The sequence below is a fragment of the Seriola aureovittata genome, chromosome 4 (genome assembly GCF_021018895.1).
Source record: "Seriola aureovittata isolate HTS-2021-v1 ecotype China chromosome 4, ASM2101889v1, whole genome shotgun sequence".
In the NCBI taxonomy this organism is placed as follows: Eukaryota; Metazoa; Chordata; class Actinopteri; order Carangiformes; family Carangidae; genus Seriola; species Seriola aureovittata.
Window position 1 is genome coordinate 30,728,889 of NC_079367.1, and position 23,683 is coordinate 30,752,571.

At 40.1% G+C, this 23,683-nt stretch overlaps 1 protein-coding gene across 3 annotated transcripts in view; it reads left to right on the plus strand.

Moving 5' to 3' along the window:
• LOC130167477 (fibroblast growth factor 12-like) overlaps nt 1-15,478 on the plus strand; it is a 69,677-nt gene extending 54,199 nt beyond the window's left edge. For all 3 annotated transcript variants that reach the window (XM_056373720.1, XM_056373719.1, XM_056373718.1), the window contains exons 2-5: nt 154-264; nt 2,146-2,249; nt 5,540-5,738; nt 8,053-15,478. In XM_056373720.1, coding sequence (XP_056229695.1) covers nt 154-264; nt 2,146-2,249; nt 5,540-5,738; nt 8,053-8,204 — 566 coding nt within the window. In that variant the 3' untranslated portion in view covers nt 8,205-15,478. The remainder of the gene's footprint in view (nt 1-153; nt 265-2,145; nt 2,250-5,539; nt 5,739-8,052) is intronic.
• The last annotated feature ends 8,205 nt before the right edge of the window (nt 15,479-23,683 follow it).

Genomic DNA, 23,683 nt, shown 5'->3' on the forward strand with positions numbered 1-23,683 from the left:
CTTGTAAAAGCAAATGTGTGTGTGAGTGTGTGTGTGTGTGTGTGTGTGTGTGTGTGTGTGTGTGTGTGTGTGCGTGTGTGCATCCTGTGTTAACCTGACGTCTTAGTGTGTGTTTGCAGTATGATCCTGATGTGTGTGTTGTTGTTGTTCCAGAGCCGCAGCTGAAGGGCATTGTGACACGTCTCTTCAGTGAGCAGGGTTTCTATCTGCAGATGCAGCCTGATGGAACTATCAGTGGAAACAAGGACGAGAACAGCGACTACAGTGAGTCTCTGCTGCTGCTTTTACTACACTCTGTGTACATGCTAAAAGCCTGTGTACGCGCTAACACCTTGTGTACATGCTAAAAGCCTGTATACACACTAACACCCTGTGTACATGCTAACACCCTAACACCATAGTTGTGTCTCAGTTCAGGGGGCTGCATTTGAAGAACCGATAAGGTTGTCCCGTGCTGAAGGCTCACATCCCTCATTTCCCCATGCGTCCCTCATTTCCTGGACCTTTGCAGACCAAACTGTCCCAAGATTCATTGCATGTCAGTAATGAACCTCTTTTCAAAAAAGAACATAGGGTGGACTATTGAATAAAACAGTGGCCGAGAATAAATATGAAATTCTCCGTGAAACAGACCATCTAATTTTGGTTTGGCTTTTGCAGTATATGCTCAAAACGCCATGCCTCTGTAGACCATGTCCATAGTGGTTCTCAAACTTTTTCACATAAAGCACCCCACAAATTGGACCACGGACCCCCATCTGCTAAGATTTTTGCTTTTAAATGTTTTATCACAGTTTTAGAAAAATCCATGACCAAAATGTCCAAACATTCCCCTCATTGTGTTACTTATGGATGAAAATAAATTGTTCGCTTTTTCGCTGGTGACCCCCAAGGAACACCCACAAGGTCCCCTTACACACTGTGCTAGCACTGTAGCACCCCTCTGTATGCTAACATCCTAACCATGTATACATGCTAACACTGTAGGAGCTTTTGTAGCATACAGCCTAATACTCTGTGTGCTTGCTAACACCCTGTGTACCTGCTAACACACTAGCACCATGTGTAGATGATTTATTTCTCTGTTCCTCTAAAATAGCTGTTACTCTCTGGTTCCACTCAACCTATACATCCCATTAGGAACCATACCTATAGTAATTTATTACGACCTGATTCAAGTGTGTGTGTTGCTAAGCACACTCTATAGAAAATCTATAGGTTACCTACATACACACAAGTTACTTTGAAATACGCTTAGCTCATATTAAGAAGCTTACTTCTGGGAGGGAAACATATTTGACATATAAAAAGCTGTGAAGTTTGTTATCATGACATGGGCCCCTGTAGTGTCTGTGTATATCATAGCAATGTGATAAATTTGAATTTAGATTAGGGACAGTAAGTTGACAATGAATGAATGTGACCTGACATTTGATTTGATAGTTCTCATTTCAGTCAGGAGCAGAAAATATGGCTGTTTGATGACCAGCTGTAGATGGGGGGGGGGGGGGGGGGGGGGGTAGTCTCCTGGATCCTTCAGAGGAATTGGATGAGCTCAGGATTACAGATTCTGCTGCCTCCTTTAAATCCTCTCCTCTGGTTTGGAAAAGAGAAAAAGAGGACAAGAAGAGGAGGAGGCGATGTTTTGGATTTCCCTCACACTCTCACTCAGATCATCTCTGTCTCTGAGTTAAATAAAGGAGGATTAACAGCAGCCATCGCCACAGGCCTCTTACTCCTCCACCTCCTCCTCCTCACCCACACTGCAGCTCTCTGTCCCCGAGGATTAAATCACCTCTCATCACTTCACCCCCCCCCCTCTTTTATTCAGTGTCTTTATTTCTCTCGGTTTATCTGCTGGAAGCACAGTGTCACATCCAGAAGGCTTTAACCACCGTTAAACACCAACAGGCTGAGTTTAAAGTACTGCAGTGTGATGTTATTTTAAGCCCAAGATGAATTTACTGTTGCTTTTACAATATGGCTTTTGTTTGAGTCATTGGAAGGAAAAGATTTTAACTTCTTTCACATTCATTATGCTGTAAATGAAGCTTTGTATTAAAGTGCATGTGACCTTTCTCTACGTCTACAGTAACCAACAATCTCTCTCTCTCTCTCTCTCTGTCTATGTCTCTCACCCTCCAGCTCTGTTTAACCTGATCCCAGTGGGTTTGAGGGTTGTGGCCATCCAGGGAGTGAAAGCTGGACTCTACGTGGCCATGAACGCAGAGGGATTCCTCTACACATCAGTAAGAAAATCCAAGTCTGAGTGCAGAACTGACTCTCTCTCTGACTGCTCAGGCTTGAATACACTCCAAAAAATTGAGTGTTTGTTATGTAATGAATTTAAATAACATCTACTTGTTTAAAACTTTCTATGAACACCAGATAAAAAAATATATATATACATATATATATATATATATATATATATATATATTGGTCACTGTCTTGCTTTTAATTAAGGGGCTTTTACTATGAAGCAGTTTTAAAGCTTATTTTCAGAAAAGGTCTTTTACTGTGAAGCAGACTGACTGATGGAGTTTTACTATGTAGCAGATCAAAGACTTTATTTTTCTAAAAAGTCCAGATGTCAAAGAGTTCAGATGATGATTTCAGAGGTGTTGTGGATGATATGATTCTACATTTTTACACTGCAGTATTATGATCCTGCTGAGCAACGTTTGCTGTTTCGTAAAAAACAAACACCACAAAGAGGCTGCAGCTCAAGCTTTAAGTTATCTCTTTATTTTCTCCATCATCACTGATCTCAGTCTACAGACGTGAAGTTACTGTCTTGCTCAAGGACACTCAGGCAGAGTAACTGCTCACCTTCCTGGTGGTTATCTACCTGGTAGCAGTAAAAGAACCTGACTGAAGATATCGTAACTGCATGATCTTATCACAAAGTATTTTTGTCACATCACCTGACAGATCAAATTCTTCCCTTTGAGGAAAGATCCTGTGTTTTTGTTTTTAAGACACAAACCTTATAAAATTGATATTATGGTATAAAAAGATCAGACACTGTGTGTTAAAAAAAAACAACAATGGACAGGGCGGGCTTGATCAATCTGCAGCGTTGACAGAGTGCAGCTACAGTTGTTGCATTGCTGCGTTTCCTCAGCAAGTCCATCCACCATCCATTATTCAAGTCTGCGCCTTCCATAAAACTTTAAAATGCAATGCTTCAGCTGCTGTGTGCACAGCATAAGAGAGGAGATGGAGTGATGGAGGCGGAGAGAGATGACAGGGTTGAGACAGTAGATATGTGTTTTCTCTGAGTACAGTGAGCTGAGTTTATCTGTCAGAGGTGGAGGCTCTGTCCTGTTGAGATGAGCATCAAAACATCATCATTTTAACAAAGAGAAAATGACAGTTATCGGTTACAAATTCAATGACAACATATCCCAGGTGTCCTGGTGTTGTCATGCTGGTTTTGACAGCTTGACAAGCTCACTTTGGTTGTAGCAAATCACCAGTCAAAGATCCAGGATTATCCTCACTGTGCAAACTTACAACTTGCTGCTCCCCTTCCCACTTGACAAGATCTAGCCTTTATCAATAGTAAAGACCCGTGAAATTGACAGAAACTGTAGATACAACACAATAGCCTTCTGCCGTCAATAGAGAAAAAAATGAATGCAAACAGACATCAGATCCTTTATGTGACAGATTGCTGTTCTGAGATCAGATGTAAGGAGAGATATCACTTCACTTCGGTATAGTGATAACTGATGTCTATTTTTATCTTTAACTGAGAAAAACACTGCTTGCCTTGCTTGCCCTGATGGCACACCACTGGTTTGTGGCCATTTTTTCTTCTGATTGGTGACACTTACAGTATGTAGTTCTTATATGGAATTATAACAGAGGCTGATTTCAACTGTGTTACGTATTTATGGTCTTTTGAAATAAATGCTCCTGTGCCATCAGCCTTCAGCATGAGTTGATCTTAAGATCAATAAATGAAAAGAAAACCTCATCGTATGCAGATGACGCCTACTTTATGTTCTAAACTTTCACTGCTGCATCTTTGGCATATCAAGAGTTATCACACAAATTTAACTGCATAAAGTTGATTTCCATGTTACCCATGATCCCTCAGTGTTTTGACACATGATTCAATATTGTCTCGGTCTTCACTTCTACTTTTTTGTTTCTGTACCTGTGCATGAGGACCAGTTCAAGTATTACTCTTACTGATACCAGGTGGAAATGTGAAGGCCAGTGATCAGACGTCATGATCCAGATACATATGAACCCACAACCAAAAACCAGATGAAGGTGGAGTATGAGCTGTGATAAACGGAGTGAACTCCTTAAGATATGGACTCAGGTCATCAGCTGCTGATGAAGATGGAGGGTTTCTCTTCTTCTTTGTCTGTGCAGTTACATAAAAACTTTCCAGCTTTTTTCCTCTCACAGAGCCGAGCTCCTTTGCTCAGACAGTTGAAAGTAAAGTTGTGGTGTGTGAGGCCCTGCTGTCTAAACACTGTTTATTTGAATTACAGTGTCTTGAGATGTGATGCAGGCAGCCTGCTGAGAGGGGAATAAAAACAGCTTTCATCTTCTATTACCTCTGTTTCCTCAACCCTCCTCTCGTCCACCCTTTTCTTCTTTCTCCCCTCTCTCCTCTTCTTCTTCTTCTACTTCTATTGGTTTGTGTGTCGTCATCAGTAGTTATGGGTTTTTTCAGTTCAGTACTTTTTGCACAATCCTGCTGACAGACCAAAAGACCAGTGGTGGCAACCACTGTAATGCACCAGTGTCCAGTAGCTGTCAGGGGCCATTCACACTTTTGTGTTCCAAAACTGCATGTTTTATTAAAAATACATATTGTTTCTACCCACCACTAATTTAATTTTGTTATTTACTTCTTAAAAGTTATGAAGTAAGGTCTGCTGGGTCCCTTTCATTTGTGATAAGTTGTGTGTTTTCCTCAGCAAATAGACGATTCAGTTAGCAGCGTAATGTTTAAGTGTGATCAATGCTAAGGAGGTTATGTTTTCACATGTGTTTGTTTGTTTGCCACAATGTTGTTACATTATCAGACAGTTTGAATTGAACAGACACCAGCTAATACTCTTCAGGTCAGCACCAATAGAAACATCAAATTGATGATAAAATACAAATGGAACTGCGTGGTCTCTTTGATTGTCATAGTTGAGGAGTGAAGTGGACGGAGGCCTGGAAGGACAAACTGAGGGACAGTTTGTAAAGGGAGAACTGCCTCCCCCTCCTAACTACGGGTGTTGAGTGTTAGAACAGATGTTTGCTTTGTGTGTGTTTGTTCTGCTCTGATTGACTCTCTGCTCCTCCTCGACCACCTGATTTATATGGAGGACACACACACACACACCAACATACACACCTCTTATATCTGGAGGGAGGTACAACATGTTAAACTGGGACTTTAAACTGTCCCAGCAGAGTCAGGTCATCAGTGCAGAGACACGACGAAGATGACTACAATCATGTAAATCATCTGATTTAGACATTCTGTTTTCTCTGTGTGTGTGTGTTTGTTGCATGTCAGGATGTGTTCACAGCAGAGTGTAAGTTTAAGGAGTCTGTGTTTGAGAACTACTACGTCATCTACTCGTCCACGCTGTACCGGCAGCATGAGTCTGGCCGGGCCTGGTTCCTGGGCCTCAACAAGGACGGAGTCATCATGAAGGGAAACCGAGTGAAGAAAACTAAACCCTGCTCACACTTCGTCCCCAGACCCATCGAAGGTGAGACCATCACACCTGTGCACCCCTGGTCCTCCACATTCAGGTGTTTCAGTTTCAGCACAAAGAGGGGTCAGGTCTTGATCTGGTTTTTCTTTTACATTTATGGAAATAAAATTGAGCATTTAAGATAAGAAATGTTCTTTATTTTCCATAAGAGATAACACTTCTATCTGAACCTGCCCTTCACACATATTCATTAACCTAAAATAATTAAGTAATAATAATTCTGTAATGTCACAAAAAAATGTCATTTTAAAAAAATATTTCTTTAAAAATTGGTTCGTTGGATAAATTATTACATCATCTACACAAAATATGGTAATGTTCTGGTGAGGAGAGGTGGATTGCCATATAAACTATACTTCTAGTAGAGTTTTAATCCTTTATATTTAAAATCAGTTAAAATAGTTTCTGTCTCAAACACTGACAGTACTTCAGACAAATCACGACATATAATGATTGCATCAATCTTGTGCAGGTACACAATACTTCATACCACCTCACGTTTATAAAATGCATTTAACTGCAGACACAGCCGTTGTCAGTTGCAGCCTCTCAAACTCTTTTAGCGTTAGTGGTTCAGCTCCATCAGTAAAAACATGTCACATACTGATTTCCACAGTCTGTGTTCGGAGAGAATGAAACTATCCTCATCGGCATCAGGTCATTTCTGTTGAGACACGGTTGGTCATAAGTTTTAGAACACCAACTGAACATTTTTCCAGTTGTTATTGAAATGCACACAGGTTAATGTCTCAGTAAACAAGTACACAGGTCAAAACAAGGAGTCCTTGAATCTTCTTGTGGAACTCCTCCGGCAGCTGAACTTACTCTGACATTCTCTCTACAATGGAAATGAAAGATTGTTCAGTTCATCCCAAAGCAGCTCCATGTGGTTCAGGTCTGGAGACTGTGCTGGCCTTCAGTATGTGAAGCCTCTGTCTTGTTCTGGCCCTGATCAACCAGTCTGTCATAATTTACTTATTTAATTTGCCTCCACTGCTGTAGACAAGCTGTAAGTTAATTCATTACTTGATCCCTGAAAAGTTTATATCTCTAAAATCCTGAACTCATAGTGGAGCTGAACTAAATCAGCTGACCACAGGGGGTCCGGTGACAGCTTGTTAGTTAAAGGACACAACATGTCAGTGAGACAGGTTACAGGGTCAGGAGCTCAGAGGAAGTGGAGGTGGAGGTGAAGGTGGGGGCAGAGGTTGTCCTGTAGGAACTCCCTCTGAGTCTGAGGACAAGCTGAAGCTCTAATATCACACATGGAGGTTTAATAGGAAACATGAAGCTCTGTCTCTGCTTTCAGCTGCTCTGTCTGTCCTCAGACACCCCCCCCATCTTCATTTGTCAACTATCACCTTCCACCTGTCCCTCTGTCCATCTTCTCCTCTTCCTCTCCAGAACTCGTCCTTCATGTTAGACCCATCACACTCCTCCCATCTTTATTTTTCCCTCCTTTTTCTCCCCCTCTACCCCTTCCTCACCCCTCAACTCTGTTCTCCTTTTAACTCCCTCCTTCCCTTTCCTTGTCCCTCCTGTATATCACATACCTGCTCATACATGTGCATACACAACTGTATATTATAAATGGAGGACTGAAACTGCCAAAATCAAAAATAAATGACTTTAATATGCCATTTAAGTAATAAATTGTGACATAAACTAATATATCTTTTTGCTTCTGTATTTATTTACCTTTGTAGGCCTATTATTTAACTTCACTTTTTAAATTTAATTTCTTTATTCCCATTTAAATTCCTTTCTTTTTTTTATTTGTTATTTATTGTTTTCCCCTATTATTTCCCAGAAACCTATTTATTTTTGTATTTTCATTTTGCATTTCTTAAAGCATTTCTGCTTCATTAAGCAAATTAGGGTGCTGTCATTCAGACAAATTAAATATTAATATATTTTACACACCTGTACATTCATTTTTGTAAATAACATATTATTGTGTTAAACATACATACACTCATATCACCTACCTGTACATTCCTTTACATCCTGTACATTCATATTACCAACACTCATCTATGCAACTTAGCATATACAAGACATCAGTTACAGTATGTGCTACTACCAGTACAGAGCATGTGCCAGGCCATATATATTCACAGTTATATTCTGCTCTTTGTTTTTGTTTAATTCAGTTTCTACTTAATGATTTCTGCCGATTATTACTGATGTTTCTGTCGTTTTATTTTTACCTCTCTGACTGTTCGTACGTGCTGTTTTCAGTGACAACACAATATCCCACTGTGGTTAATAACATATGCTTTTTCTCCCCCCCTCCTCCCCCCTGCAGTGTGCATGTATAAGGAGCCGTCGCTGCACGAGCTCGAGGAGAAGCTGCAGAAATCCTCGCGGAGCCCGACGATGAACAGCGAGGAGCGGGGAGGGAGCCTGGAGGGGCAGCAGCAGCAGCAGGAGGACTCCACAGTGCAGGACGGGTCATAGCCTGCAGCGCCCCCCACAGGAGGAGGAGGAGGAGGAGGAGGAGGCGAACTCCCATTTTAACACTCCCTCTGTTCAGCAACAACAGCAACTACAACCACACCAACTACAACAACCGCCACGATGACGACGGCGACAACAACGAAAAAAAGAAGCTTAAAAAAAAAAAAAAAAAAAAAAAAAAAAAAAACGGGAAAAAATCTTCTTGCTTGTGATGAAATATTTTAAATCAAAAGGGGGAGGGGCTTGTTTGAAAACGAGAAAAATCAGGACGTTGATGATGATGATTTACATTTTATGCAAAAAGCCCTGCTGAAACGGTGCCAGGAGGCTAGCACACCTACTCTTCATTGCCACATTGTAATCATCATCATCACCACCATCATCATTTCTGTCACTATGATGATAAAATGTTTTCCGAGTCGAGCGAGCGCTGAGAACTCCAAAGCTTTAAGCCATGTAGAAACTTCACTTCCTTTCATTTCTTACTTAATGAATGCAAAAACTTTCGCACTTTCGACACGTTGCGCTTCTTCTTCCTCTTCTTTTCCGTGTTCTGTCCAATCAGAAAGATGAGATTTTTCTGTTGTGTGTTCTTCAGCTGCCACATCCTGTTTTTTTTTTTGTCTTTTTGTTCTGTTTTCTTGGGTCAGGGAGTTGCGAGTTTTGTTGCAGACACTGCCTATAACAAGGGTCAGAGGGGAATGAGCACTGAAAGACTTCCTGCTCTGTTTCCTGTGGAGGTAGGTCATGTGATCTGGTTCATGATAGCAGATCCAGATGCAGATTTCTGACAGTATGTGGAGAGCACTGGTGTTTTACTAGAGATCACATGACCTTCATGGTCCTGCAGATCATTTTACCAGACCTCCCATCAGTTTTCACAAATAATTTCATTCCCTCCAAGCAGCAGCTGTTTTCACTTCCTGTCTATGAATGTCTATGAAATCAGCTGCAGAGAGATGATCCAGGTCTGGTTTTAAAGTAAGTGGCTGGAAACAGGGAAGTCAGGGGAACAGAAATACCACACATCAACACACAACCACAAGAAACCCAACAGAGAGGCTGCAGTCGAAAAGTCAAAATAATCTTCATAACCACTTCTCCTCGAGCTCGATGGAAAACGACTTGATGTCAAAGATATGAAGGAGAATTCATAAGGACTTAGGAAACAAACCTGACTGCACTTACACTAAGCTTTTGTTTTTAACTAACTGGGACGATAAATCCTCCTTTCCTAATCACAAGAACAAAACAAACAGGATTGAAATGTTGAAATAAGATAACATGGAAGAAAGTTGAGCCATTGAAATAAAAATCAAATAGAAATAAGGAACTGAGCGACAGATCAGAATAAATTATTTTCGTATAATGTAGAGTTTCCTCTCAGGCGCTTTTTCATTTTTGACTGCTCACTGGATTTAAAGAGAAGAAATCTATATTTATGGATTTGGGCTTCAGTGGATCAGATAAGTATTTCCATCAGTTCTGGATCTTGTCACAAACATAAAACAGCAGCTCTGTTGTTTCTTTACTCTTTTATTCACATTTATGTGGGTGTGTTGAGGTGAAACGACAATGGTGCATCGCTTTAAGTGTTGCTGCAGCAAGGAATTGTGGGACAGCATTTCTCCTTTCCTTTCATAAAGGAAGGTCCAGTGTTTCCTATGCTAAAGGAGAAAAGATAGGAAGCACTGAAGCTCCTTTCCTCATCATTTACATAATTGGAACAGCTGGGATCACGGCCGATCATGGCTGCTGCTCAGATACTTCAGCAAAAAGGACTTTTCAACTGCAGCCTCAGAGCAGCCTGTAGCCTGAGAGGCAAAACGCAGGGCATTTCAGCAAAGTATTTGGTGCTGCTCTTAAAGCTGTGCTCATCTGTGATCAGATGGAACAACAGAGCCACTCTCATCTGGACGATGCAGTAACAGGCTCTGACTGAGTCATGTGGTGGTGTCTCACTTCATGACGCCTGTAGTTCACAGCACAGGCATCGAGACAGCACCAGTGTTCAAACTCACATTCAGGGGAATGGGTGCACACGCTGCCAGAACCAAATACTTTGCCCTTAAACAGACACTGTTCAGAGAGATGTTCATGTGACTCCATCACATTCAATTTATTTTTGTTTTCTTCATGCGGTGACAGAAGCTGGGAGCAGACACCAGTTTAAACACCCAACAGATAAACAGTCCAGCAAACAACTGACATCTGGTGTCTAAGGCTATGTGAATGCAGCAGTTTGTAGAACCATGACTGTTCTTACAACACAGCACATGACCACAGTGACATGTGAAGGTTTTGTCATCTCTCTGCAGTAGGATTTTCACAGACAGGAAGTGAAACCAAGTGGAGGGGAAGGAACTGGATCTGAGAACTGATGATTTGGAAAACGATTAGCAGGACAGTGAAGTACACAGAACTGAAACCTCTGTATGATCTTTAAATAACCAACAGAGTAACAAGCTTGCTCCTGTTTCTGTCTTTGTGCTGCATTCAGGGTCTGATCAGATGAAAACTTTTAGTGTTGAGTAGTTGCAGGCAGAAATATTGCATGATGTATTTTCCCAAAGCCTGGCAACGCCCCCACATGCGTTTGGGGGATTTAAATGATTTATAGAAACACTAACAGCTGTGTTGTGTAACTCTGATCCGGCCTGAACAGGACTGAGTCGACTCAGTTACCTGCCCTGTCAGGGCACGCTGTGATGCGATGTGATGTGATACAACTGAGGATGTTCTTGTGTTGACCAATGACACAGTATGTATGAATGTATGAATCACGCACTTCTGATCACGGTTGTGTGTTTTGTTTTCAGCCCAGCAGACTGGACCTGTTGTCATGATGCAGTCGGTCTCACTGAGATCCGATTGATGCATTTAGAAAGAAGGGGTGACATGTTAAAATAATAAGGAAACGCCCTCTAAAGCTCATGTGAAAGAGGCCGGGCTTATGATATTTATGATCACCTGATGATGTTATCAGCGGGCTCGCTCCTGCTCCTGCTGATTGATTCTTCTAAGGCACCTGGACTCACACAAAAGTATGTTTCTTTAAATCTTCACATGAATCAAAAGCAGGATTTTTTCCTACTTTGCCATGAATGAAAAAATGCAGTTTGAGTTTGAAAGTGATTTTTGATTATCGTTACTGATTATTGACTCTTTTGAATAAGAATATAAAGGCTGTTTTCTGTTACTGTGTTGTTGAAGTTTGAGGCTGACAGACAGGTGAGCCAGGTGAGTGTTATACAGATAGTGGGGTCCAGAGGTCTCAGACTTGTGGACCCCACTGTACATGTTAATCATAATCAATTCAAAAGGCTGTGAACCTCCTAATCATGGTGTGTTCAATAAACCTGGTAATTCTTGGCCTCTAAGTTGCAGCAGGAGGGAGTGGTGATGCCACATGTTTGATGTCTGTGTGCTTCAGGACTCGTGACTTTAATTCACATGTAGAAGAAGAACTGTTAAAGCAGATTGAATGGAGCTGCTTACTGACACATTTCAGGGAGATTTCATTTGAATAAAGTGTGTAAAATGTCTAGTTCAGTCAGGTCTGACATCACTGTCCTCTCCAGGTCACAGCTCCTGGTCTTCATGGTAATGTTTACCACAGTGATGTGTTCAGGTGTCGGCCGATGGGAGGATGTGGTAACAAGTTTAACACTGCCCTGCTTCGTTAAGACGAAAAGCACTGCCCTGAAAACTGAAAGCTGTATCACTCTTAGCTCATCTGAACATCATGAACTCCACATCTGAAAAAAAAACCGACTTCCTGCTGTTGGGTGAAGAACCTTCCAAAACAAATGTGATGCCTGTTAAATAACTTAAAGGAATTTTGTTGTTGTTCTGTAGACACTATTCCTCCAAAAATTTGCTACAGATTTTCTTCCCTTGTAGGAAATAATGAAACGGTTCTGCAGGCCTTTGATTGGAAAATCAAACCTCAAACCAACGTGACATTTTGTTGGCTTGTCACCCGGCAGCAGCTGGGTCAGGAGAGATTGTCGTATCATGTTATTTTCCTTAAATACACAAAAGGCTTCTCTGCTCATCATTTTACTTCCTGCCTCGCAGCCACTGGTTTCAGTTCATTCGTAAATGTACTAATACATGAAAAAACAGCAGTATAACACACTGCGTTTCCTAGGCTGCACAGGGGTCATGAAAAGTAGGTTTGTTTTTTTTTCAGAGTGTAAGATTCAGACGTTCAGACTGAGTTGCTGCACTGCCCTGTCCAACCTTTACTACATTTCTTCTTCTGGTACTCAGACCCTTTACTCCTCTCAGACGTTACTGACCAGGTTTCCCAAAATCATCTTCACCATTTCTCAGTTTACAAAGATCAACAGGTCAGCAGGCATTTTCAGAGTCCTTCAAAATAATAACAATAACCCTTGTTTGCTTCTCTAGGGGGTCGATATGGAAGATAATATGTGCCAGATTTTTAATTTCTTCACGGAGGATTTGTCATTACAGTCTGTGTTATCTCATGGTAATCCTGTCTAAATTTCCTTAGGGTTAGGGTTAGGATATATATTTAGCATTTTTGACATGAAACGGTTACAAAGATCTAACATAGAAGTCATTTCAGTCCTCAGACTTTTATGAGGTCATGAATTTGATGAATTAAAAAAACTGCCATTAATAACATGAGTGCAGTTGACAGTGTGCAGGATTTGTGACATGAAAAGAAGAAGAAAAAAGAAGAACTTTGAATGTTACTGAGATTTGAAATGATCTCACATCTGTGAAACCAGTTAGAGGCAATAATAAAATACAAATAATAAAACATTCTTAACACAACATATACTAAATATTTAGCTGAGAACTTGTGGCCAAGATTAAGATTTAAAATGATCTTCTCAAATAGTATTTCCAAGGTCAAGAACATTCACGCTCAGATTTGAATTGGTGCCATCATTAGGGATGAAAACAGGTTTTAGCTGCTAATTAAAGGACAAATGTGTTAATGAGTAACATGAAACATTGCAGGCTAGAGATTGAATTAATGTAAAGATCATTTTTGGGAAACTCAGTCGCCTCCTATCAGCCGACATCAGTTAACATCAAGTGACCTCAGCTGACATCAGCTGACAGATGTAAACCTGAACATGAGTTTGTCAGATTCAGAGACACTGAATCAAAGTGATTGTTTGCATGTGGAGAAAAAGAATCAGTAATGTTATTTCACCCTACAGCTGAACTGTGATGCATGCTCCGTTAAAGGTGACAAAATAAGTGGGGGCGGAGTCTGGGTGGGCCCAGTCGTAGAGGTCAACTCTTATTGGCTGCCAAAGCCCAGGTATTTGTTTTTCTTTTGAATTTTTGTATTTTGTTGGTTAAAGATGGACAGATGGACAGATGAATGGAGGGACTGAAGGAGAGAAATGAACGAACCAATCACAATCCACCGCACTGCCTCTAAGAAAGTCTTCCAGTTTGGGGTTTTGGGTCGGACCACGAGGACTGTAGAGACCGACAGGAACACTGGCTGCGTTCTACTGTTCTCTCTTCTGGTCCAAGGGGGCGTTAAATGTTTGTGCTCTCCTGTTCATGTTTCTGTACGCTTCGACACAACCAGACCTCTCCACAGGAATGTTGTAACACAAGTGTCCTCTCTCTCACATCTGCTTCTATATGGAGGTTTTAAACTCAATATCAGGCTTTAACATCAACACAACAGTCTCACTGCCTTCAGGTCACATCACAGGATCACCATCGAAAACGGAAGCCTGATAGTGCCAAAAAACTAAAATTAAGAATTTGATTTGGAGATTAAAATCACTGTTTGTCCCAAAATTGCTACTGATGTTAAAAAACACTTCTGCGATTTGAAAAAGATTCACTCATTCACTTTTCTTTTGTATCTTAATATTATTTGTGTTTTTATTTATCTACACTTTTTTCTATCACTACAAATTCCAAACCAAAATACCACCAGATAATAACTATGGAACAAGCAAATGAAAAAAATCTGTGTTGATTTTCAAAGCATCAACAGTGAAAATTGTCTCTATGTTAAATTTAAAAAAATTTCATGAAAAAAAAAAGAAACTGGACAAAATAGTTTGGGAGAAAATCCATCATAGTATTTAAAGAAAACAAAAATCATTTAGATATGAATTTACAAATGACACCGTCTGTCAAAGTGTGTGAAACAAACATTTACATGTAATATCATTCACCCTCTAGTTGTAGAAAACATTTGAGAATGTCTGAAAATTTCAGCCCTGCTTTAAAACAAAGGGGGTAGTCGTACATGTGAAATGTGTGTGTGCATGTGCAAGTTCCCACTTTGAATCTGTTCAAAAACAGGGGGTTATTTTTATTTTGTGTAACTTCTCTGTTGATGCTCAGTGAAGTCTGAGCACAATCTTTTATTTAGACATTCTTCAATCTTTTCTACACAAAATTATTATTTTTTATTATTAAATGAATGTTGTCAATTCACAAGCAAAACTATTATTAACCTTTAAATGACTAACAACATATTAACATCATCATTCAACACAATCACAAACACTTTAATCTCACCTTACACTGCTCGTACATCCTGTGGGACAGAACATGGGTGATTATTTATTGGTCCACATGAACCTCAACATGGTTTTTCACACGGCTAATATTTACGGTAAATCTGTTGTCACCTGAAGGCATTGCGGATTGTGAACCGGTTTCTGAGTAGTAGAAAGGGTAGAAAGGGCACTCTGCAGTTCTATTCTGTGATCTAAGAGAGGACAGCAGGTCAACTCAGATGTTTTAAAATCTGATATGAATTAATTTCCATAATTTCCAAATAACTTCCTGATAATATCGCTGAGTATTTTCCCTCCATTATTGATTGAAACTTTCAGAATCTCCTATTAAAACTAGTCCAGGCCTGTGAGTCAACCTGCTGACCTCCCACTCTAACTTTTAACAACGGAGGGCTGTCGCTGTTGCATAGGGAAGTTTGCAGCACTGCCGACATCCACCGGCGCAAAATGATGATGTCATTACCAAGCAACAGAGGCCCTCTGGCAGGTGGTTAGCCCCTCGGAGGTGAACGGAGTGCGGGGGTTATGAGAGACAACGAACTGTTGCCATGTTGAAATGTCTTTGTCAAAGCCTGAAATCTCTGGATCTTTCTTTGTGTTTGCTGATGTTTGCACCTTTTCTGAGACACCTTCATATATCGCATCATATATTAGAAAAACGTCATCGCCAATACGCAGCAGGATGAAAAAGATTGTTGAAAAATAAAAAAAAATAACGATGTAAAAGCTTCAGTCTCTGCCTCATTTTTTGTTCCTCCTCAATTGTTTGTTTCTGCCGGTCACATTAGCTGGGTAACTCCAGTCAGTTATATTCACTGAAAAGAGAAGCAGCTGGTGTTTCCCTCGTATCCGTCATACTGACCTGTGATGAGGTGGTACAAAGTCTCTCTCTTGCACATCACAAATACGTGTCTGTGAAGTCCTGAGTCAAAACCATCAAGTTCCAAGTCAAGACCAGGTCCCGAACTTTGCATTTCAATTCTAAAAGACAATGATTGTCTGATGTGCCTTCCTCCAATTGATGCTGAAATTACTTTAATCATTCTATGTATAAGTGAGCTGAGGTCCAAATGATGTCACATGATGAGACTTTTCAAAGTCAAAGTCTCAGTCTTAAATCATCAGATTTGTTACTCGAATTCTAAAGTTCACACAGATGTGACATTAGACTGTTCATGCACGATCCTGCAGATGAGACAGGAAACACATGAAAGTCCACAGAAGACACCATCTGTCTACCCCTGTGTGCTCCAGGTTGATTGTTCTCTTAGGTATATATATATCTTTATTTACAAGCAGAAAGAATACAATGAGATACAGGAAGTGTACGACATTACAAAATTAACACATAAATGAAAAGGTTAAAGGTTAAATACAATCAAATCAAACAAACATTAAGAGATAGGAAGCTTAAAGTCAGTTTGCTAAATGCAAATGTTAATTATTATAAAATGAAAGACTGAGGAAAAAAAATCAAGATTGAAATTTAAATTGGAGGATTATTATCACAGGCCAGAAGATTGTGACATCTGTTGTGAAAGCTCAGTTTGTGTAATTTTGTTCACTGCTGATGTTTTGAAATTCAGCTTTATAAGTTGGGATCGTTATGAAACCAGTCAATGTGTGTTGAAATGAGCACCAAGTTTATTCTCTGGATGATGATCTAGCAGAGATCAGTGGCTTGGGGAAAACACTACGGCTTATGGTGTGTTAAAAAGTCCAGGTTCTGATTTTTCATAGGTCTGTCACCTGTGTTTGCATGAGCATAAAATTATCATATGACTGCACTTTAAAGCGCGGGGCAAACTCCACAATCCTCACTGAAGCTTCATCAGTGTGAAACACACATTGTGTTACTGCAGGTGGAGCTGTCAACATTTGTCTGCAGAGTGTGAACAATGACAATCAGGGGGGTCAGGGAAGGGAGGTGAATGGGAACCCAGAACAGTGCAGGTACATGCTTCAGTGTGTGTTACAAGTGTTGCAGACCTTAAAATATCATGAATGTTTAACTAAAGCTGTCAAATAAATTTAATGGAGTGCAAAGTACAATATTTCCTCTCACGTGGCATTTGGTTGACCAGTGGTGGAAATGTGATGAGTCAGTCAGTCAGTCAGTTACATTCTCCATTATAGGGCTGGCCCCTGCTGTTGTGGTCCAGCCAAAAAGTTAAAAAACTAACCAAACCACCACAGCACAACATATCTCTACAACAATTAATTCTCCATTATCTCACTGCTCATGACTGAGAACCAGTGTTTGCTAACATTAGATCATATAAGACATTTTATATTGGTAATTAAATGACAACGTACACTGCAACTGAAAGGGTGCGCTATCAGCTAGCTAACATTACTTAGTTAAACTGTAACTTAAGGCTAAAGTTAGGAACTAGCTAACATCAGTTAGCTAAACCAACCAAAAGCTAAAGTGAGAAACTAGAGCTGTGTCCCAATTCAGGGACTGCATCCTTTGGAGGACAGGATCTACGAAGGTGTGGCCCTTCATAGCCGTTGTAGACCGTGAAGGCCAAACTGAAATGAGACGATCTAGTCTACGGAGGACTAACACTGTGCGTCACCAGCTGTGTGTGCCGTTGCATCACAAAGCTCTGGTTGCCTAGCAACCATGACAACTTGAGGTTTTAAGGCCCTTGGTTTTACCACCGCTGTACCATTAGCTACTGAGCTGAAAGATAATACTTACATTTGGTCGTGGTCAGTGTTGTTTGCTTTCATTACTGGTGCGCAATGAATCCTGGGATAGGTTGGCCCACGAATGATCCACCCGTTGGATCCTTCATTGCCCAGGAAAAGAAGGCTGCATTGTTGGCCGCATTTCAAGGAGAATGGGACAGCCTAGTCACGCTGCTGTGATGCAGTCGGTCTTCAAATCCAGCCTCCAAAGGATGCTGCCCCTGAGTTGGGACACATCTTAGCTAACATTAGTTAGCCAAACTGTAACTTAAGGCTAAAGTTACAAACTAGCTTAAATTAGCGTTCCTCCGTAGATACTTCACACAATCTAATTCAGAAACTCTGAGAGTAAGAAAGTAAAGTGCATTAAACAAGCTAGATAGTTAGCTACTGCTACATATATTTGCCTACAGGGTCTGCGTTACACAAGTCACTGATGGAGCGAGACAGGTAGACAAGATGTAGCCAGACAGCTAACAACAGGGTTATGAAATGGTACGGTCTGCTTTAGGGGTGTCTGAAATAGTGGTACAATCCTTCCAGGAATGAATATGGGAAATATATTGTAATATTTACAATTACAGGTAAGAAGGATATATAAATGTTTCAACCTTCTCAGCTGCTGTTTTTACCCCTTTTTTTTGGGGGGGGGGGGGTCCCAATCTTAATCAGCTATTGTTTTGTTTCTCTGTCAAAGACCTTGAAGTTTGAAATGTTGGATCATAAAAGTTTCAGGAGCTTCCAACATTCAGCGTACACATGACCTTTTCCTTTTGTATTAAGATTCACTTCAGTGAAGCTTTGATTTATTCATATACATTTTTGTAAGAGACGTAATTATAATGTTCCCTATTAAATGTGGAATATGAGTGGATTATGATATTAAATAGAAGTGATATGTCCACAAGAACATATAAAGAAAGAATGTTACTCACATGAAACTCATTTCTATAAATACAAATGAAATTAATCAGAAACGATCAATGTTTTGACAAAATTTACTGTTACTGTGAGTATAAATTTCCAGGTAAATTCCCAGTTGTAGAATAGAACTAACTAATTCAGACTTAATACACATGAAACCCACTGATGGGGATAAGAATATTTCCGACTAACAGTAATGTTTATATATTTCCTGTTTAAACTGATGAAAGGCTGAAGAACAGAGCAGAATAAGAAGAAGACAGTGTTTTGTGGTTTGGACTCAGGTCACAGTCTGAAGTGTTTTTGTAGTCTCAGCTGCTGCTTCCTTAAAAGCTCTGTTATTCCCGAAGTGAAGTGACAAACATGGAGTCAGACAGAGGGGCTAAAAGCTTGTGGAGCATCCATCCACACTGCTGCTATATAAATGCACTCAGCAGCTGGTTTCCACTTTAGACACGACTCCGTCTAATGTTCTGATGCCTTAAGAGCTGCACGGCTTCATCCAACTTTAACAAGCAGCGACACAAAAACACAACTCTACTGCTGCTAGTGATACTAAAACACCAGCTGAAGAAGAGCTGGAGGAGAGATAAGACATCCATCCATCCATCCATCCATCCTTCCTTCTTTCCTTTCTTCCTTCCTAATGGAAATCTGCCCAGCAGTCAGTGACTTTAACTAGCTTAACTTAAGAAGCATCATTGAAAAAACCAAACAAACATGATAATAACAACATGATCAATCATTCAGACCTCAAGAGCACATTATGTAACTTCTGCCTCTTGAGGTCTCTCAAATCAAAACAATAACGAAAGACAGAAGTTGAAGCAGCATGAGATCATGTAAGTTTTTGCCTTCACCAGAGTGTGAATTATAAAATGATTATCAGGGTGGTCAACTTTTTCTCCAGATAAAAGGAAGCCAGTAGTGCAAGCATTTGTTTCACTGAACTGAAGATTCCTCACAGTATCTTGCTTGTTTAACTAAAGCTGTCAAATGTGGAGTGGAAGTATAAAGTAGCATAAAATGGAAATACTCAAATAAAGTACAATTACCTCAAAATTTAAGTTAGAGTAATTGTACTTTAATACTTTCTACCACTGCTAATACAATTACTGAGTCTTCAGCACACATGGATTTTAATAATGTTCAATGATCCAACAGGTAAAACTACTGAATTCCAGAGTGAAAACAAAGGAGGTGTCTGTTATCAAAAAGGTAAAATAATAATAAACCACCACAGCCACACAAACACTTGAAATACATGAAATAATAAACTCTATATTGATGTCAAAACATATCTCTACAACAACTAATCCTCCATTGTCTCACTGCTCATGACTGAGCACCAGTGTTTGCTAACATTAGATCATATATGTGTTGTGTTCCCAGAAAGAGTGTAGGGGTAAAGGGAAGTAACAATGAAAAATAAAGAACCGGGCAAAACAAACGGAACAGGAAACCAGATTCCAGCAATAAATAAGGAGTTTAATTTACAGTAAGGGAGTAGAGCACCGGCAGTAGAGCACTGGGTAAACACAAACGACCACACAAAGGGAAGAACGTCACATTGGCTGTCACGAACACCACAGCTCCACGACAAATGGCCCACAATGGCCTCGGCCAAGCTGCCTCCTACAGCATTTGAAGCCCCAGCTCCTGATTGTGAAACAGGGACAGCTGTGCCTGATCACCTGCTGGAGGAGAGGGATGGGCAGAGCAGGGCATACCAACACACACAAGGACACTATAAGACAGAGGCACATAACATATGACATTTTACATTGGTAATGAAACGACAAGCTAACACTGGAAATGAAAGGGCGCGCTATCAGCTAGCTAACATTAGTTAGCTAAACTGTTACTTAAGGCCCAAATTAGAAACTAGCTAACATTAGCGTTCCTTCGTAGATACTTCACACAATCTAAATCAAACTCTGACATTAAGAAAATAAAATGTATTAAACAAACTATATAGTTAGCTACTGCTACTTATATTTAGCTACAGTGTCTCAATTTGCTGGTACAACGCGCAGGAGCAAAGACGCTAGCCACACATGGGAATGAGGATGTTAGCTAACGGTCAAGAAATGGCATGGTCCACTTTAGGAGTGTCTGAAATCGTATCACAAGATTCTTCCAGGAATGAATATGGGAAATATATTATAATATTTACAATTACAGGTAAGAAGGATATGTAAATGTTTCAACACCTAACACCCTGACTACTGTAATCCCACCATAATTCATCCCTCGTCTTCACCACCATTGCTGTCAGCTGCTCCTGGTTTGGATTCCTTCAGTGTCAGTTGTTCAGGAGGTTTAGGTTATATCCCTTAGGGGAAACTCATGTGTCCATTAGCGCATTGCTGATAATAATAATAACAAAAAAATTCCAGGGAAATTTTGAGTGCCACGGGGGCTACTGCCGGGATGAGTACATGATTTATTTCCAGTGTTCAAAAGTCACCCCGATCATATATTCTGGTTTTGAGAAATGTCTTGATATAAAAGATATAAAACAATGTCACATCCCTCCATCATGCATTATGTGGCAAATCTCATATTCTGTGTTGTTTTTCTAAATAAAACAAGAGACAACATGTCTTCAAACTGGCATTTAAAGGGTTAAAATCCTGAAAACTAATAAACATTTGGTAGGTTTGAGCAGAACTGAAGTGGTTTAAGAGATTTATGCAAAAAAAAGCAGAAAAAAATATTGATATATGATGATTTTATAGCATTTTCTTTGTGTGTCCTTTTTTGGACGCGAGGAACCCCAGAGGGTACAAAATGTGTTACCAGTGTATAATAGACCTGTAACAGTAACTGACATTAGATTTTAAAAATATGTCAAAAAAGACACTTTCTTGCAGAAATCCATACCTTCAGCTGTAACACAGCCAAAATGATCAGCAAATCAAAAAAGAAAAGTGAAGATGTCACGACCAGGCTTAGACGCAGGACACAGATGCAGGGTATCAGAGTCTTTATTGGGAAATTCAGCTGTTTATTCAGAAATAAACGCAGACCACAAAATATTACCTCTGACGCGCTTCTTAAAGAAGAAGCTTGGTTTAACAAATTACCAAAATAATAATCGCTCCAATAAGGGAGGAAAAGACTACATAAAACGTTAATAGAAAATCACTCTCGCTACAGAGGAAAAAATAAGTAACAAAAAGATGAAACAGAAACAACAAAAACTCTCCTGAAAACTGGAGGCACTATTATATGAAAAGGTAAGTAAATAATAATCACTCCACACGGAGGAAACAAAAGGCTATGCAAGCATTAACTATGGAGACTAAACTAAGATATAAAACTTACAACAAAAAATCTCTCTCTTGGAGGAAACCGACAAAATCTGTGACAATGACTATGGTCCAAACTGTGAAAAAGGCTGGGGTGAACGCACTGGCACAAGACAAAGGGAGACGCAGACTATTTGAACACATGAGGGTAATGGGGAACAGGTGGACAAAATCGGGAATCAGGGAAGACAATCAGACCGGTGACACGTGAGGAAGGGCAAGTGACCTGAAACGAGAGTTACTTTTTCAAAATAAAACAGGAAATGACAAGACAAAACATGGAGACAGGACAAAAACCCAACTTGACCGAAGAAAATGTCCCAAAAAGGACAGAGGGACCCCTGAGGGTTAATAAATCCCATGAGCCGCTATTTAAATTACCACTATTATGTTTTTTTCGGTGCTAAATTTAACATTACCGGGGAGGAGAGCAACGCGACTAGAAGTGACAGCGAGAGAGGGCTAGTAGCTTCTCCTCTCCTCTGTCTCAGCGGAGACCGTCACAACTTCATTCACTCTTTTAACAAAACAAAAAAAAGCAACGAAGGAAGCAGTAAATGGACTTACATATTTAAGACCTAACTAAATGTAATTTAAGACCTAACATGCGGCTAATGTAAAGCTAGCGTAGCTTGGAGAGTTGGTTATCTGGTTGCTAGGCGCACGCAGGCACGCACACAGGTCAGGAGCTGCCGTTGCCATGGCAATGTGAAAATCTGCCCAGAATTTGGCTTCTACATGGCTTCAAACAACTGCAAATTATGAGAAAACCGTTACTTCTTTTCATAAACCTAAAACACAGTGACAGACACTGAAGCCAGAAGTTTCTTACAGTCTCTATTTTATTCAGATATTCCTTAAAATGAGTGAGTAAGCTCAGTGCGAAGACAGAGTGAGATTCTTTTGAAAAAAAAAGACGATTACATTAGGTATCAATGAGAGTGAGACAGGTATTGCTGCCGGACTCGGCACCTGAAGAAAAAGTGATTTCCACTCCTCCTTTGAGTGCTCATAGTTTGAAAAGTTTACATGTTATGTAAAAACAGTTGTTGTGTTTTGGAGAGAGCAGAAGTTTTCCTCCGTTTTATAGTTTGAATCACATTTCTACGTGCAGGTATGAGAGAGCTGGGTGACTCAGAAAAAAGATGAAATTTTGTAGAAAAAAGGTGAAACTTTGTGGGTTTTTAAAGAAAATTCCAATGCATTCCTAATGCATTATTTATTCCCAGTATTTTGGGAATAACTTTGTATTATATATTACCGGGGTTTTCTCAAAGCTGCGGGGCGAGTTACGCGCCAAAATTACGCACTCCGCTCAGCTATTCTAGCTGTAGAGGAGTGCCTCGGAGCTGAGCAATAATTAATTACATTAGTCGACTTCCTTTGGCTGAGGTGTTGTATAGCCTGATGGCAGGATCTCCTGAACCTTTCTGTTCTGCAGCACAGTGAGATGAGACATTTGCTTCTCTGTCCTGCCAGAATGTTGTGGAGAGGATGGTTGGTATTGTCTAAGATGGCCTCCATCTTACATTGCATGCGTCTCTCCACAACAGTCATGAGTGAGTCCGGACTCCTGCCAAGCACAGACCCAGCCTTTTTGACCAGCTTGTCCAGTCTCACTGTATGGAGGACAGAGACGTCAGGGAAGAGTTGGAGCACAGATTGATGCTAACCTTTGTTTTGATTGTTTCTCTGATAACTTATGAACCAGACATTCAGGAGGTTTTGTGGCTTAAAACTAGATAAAAGTCAATGTTGAATTTCTGTCAGACAAACACATACTTATGTGATCATAGATCATATGATGTCATTGACAGGCGACCAAATGACACGTACTGTTATCATGATCAAAATCATAGATTTATCTGGTTTGAAAATTGATGGAAAAATTTGGGATAATGTAAGAACACAACTCAACAACATATAGAATATAGGTCTAGATGTTTTTCAGACATTTAATGTGGAAAAGTTACAGACTTTAAACTGACAGTTTTTATGACAG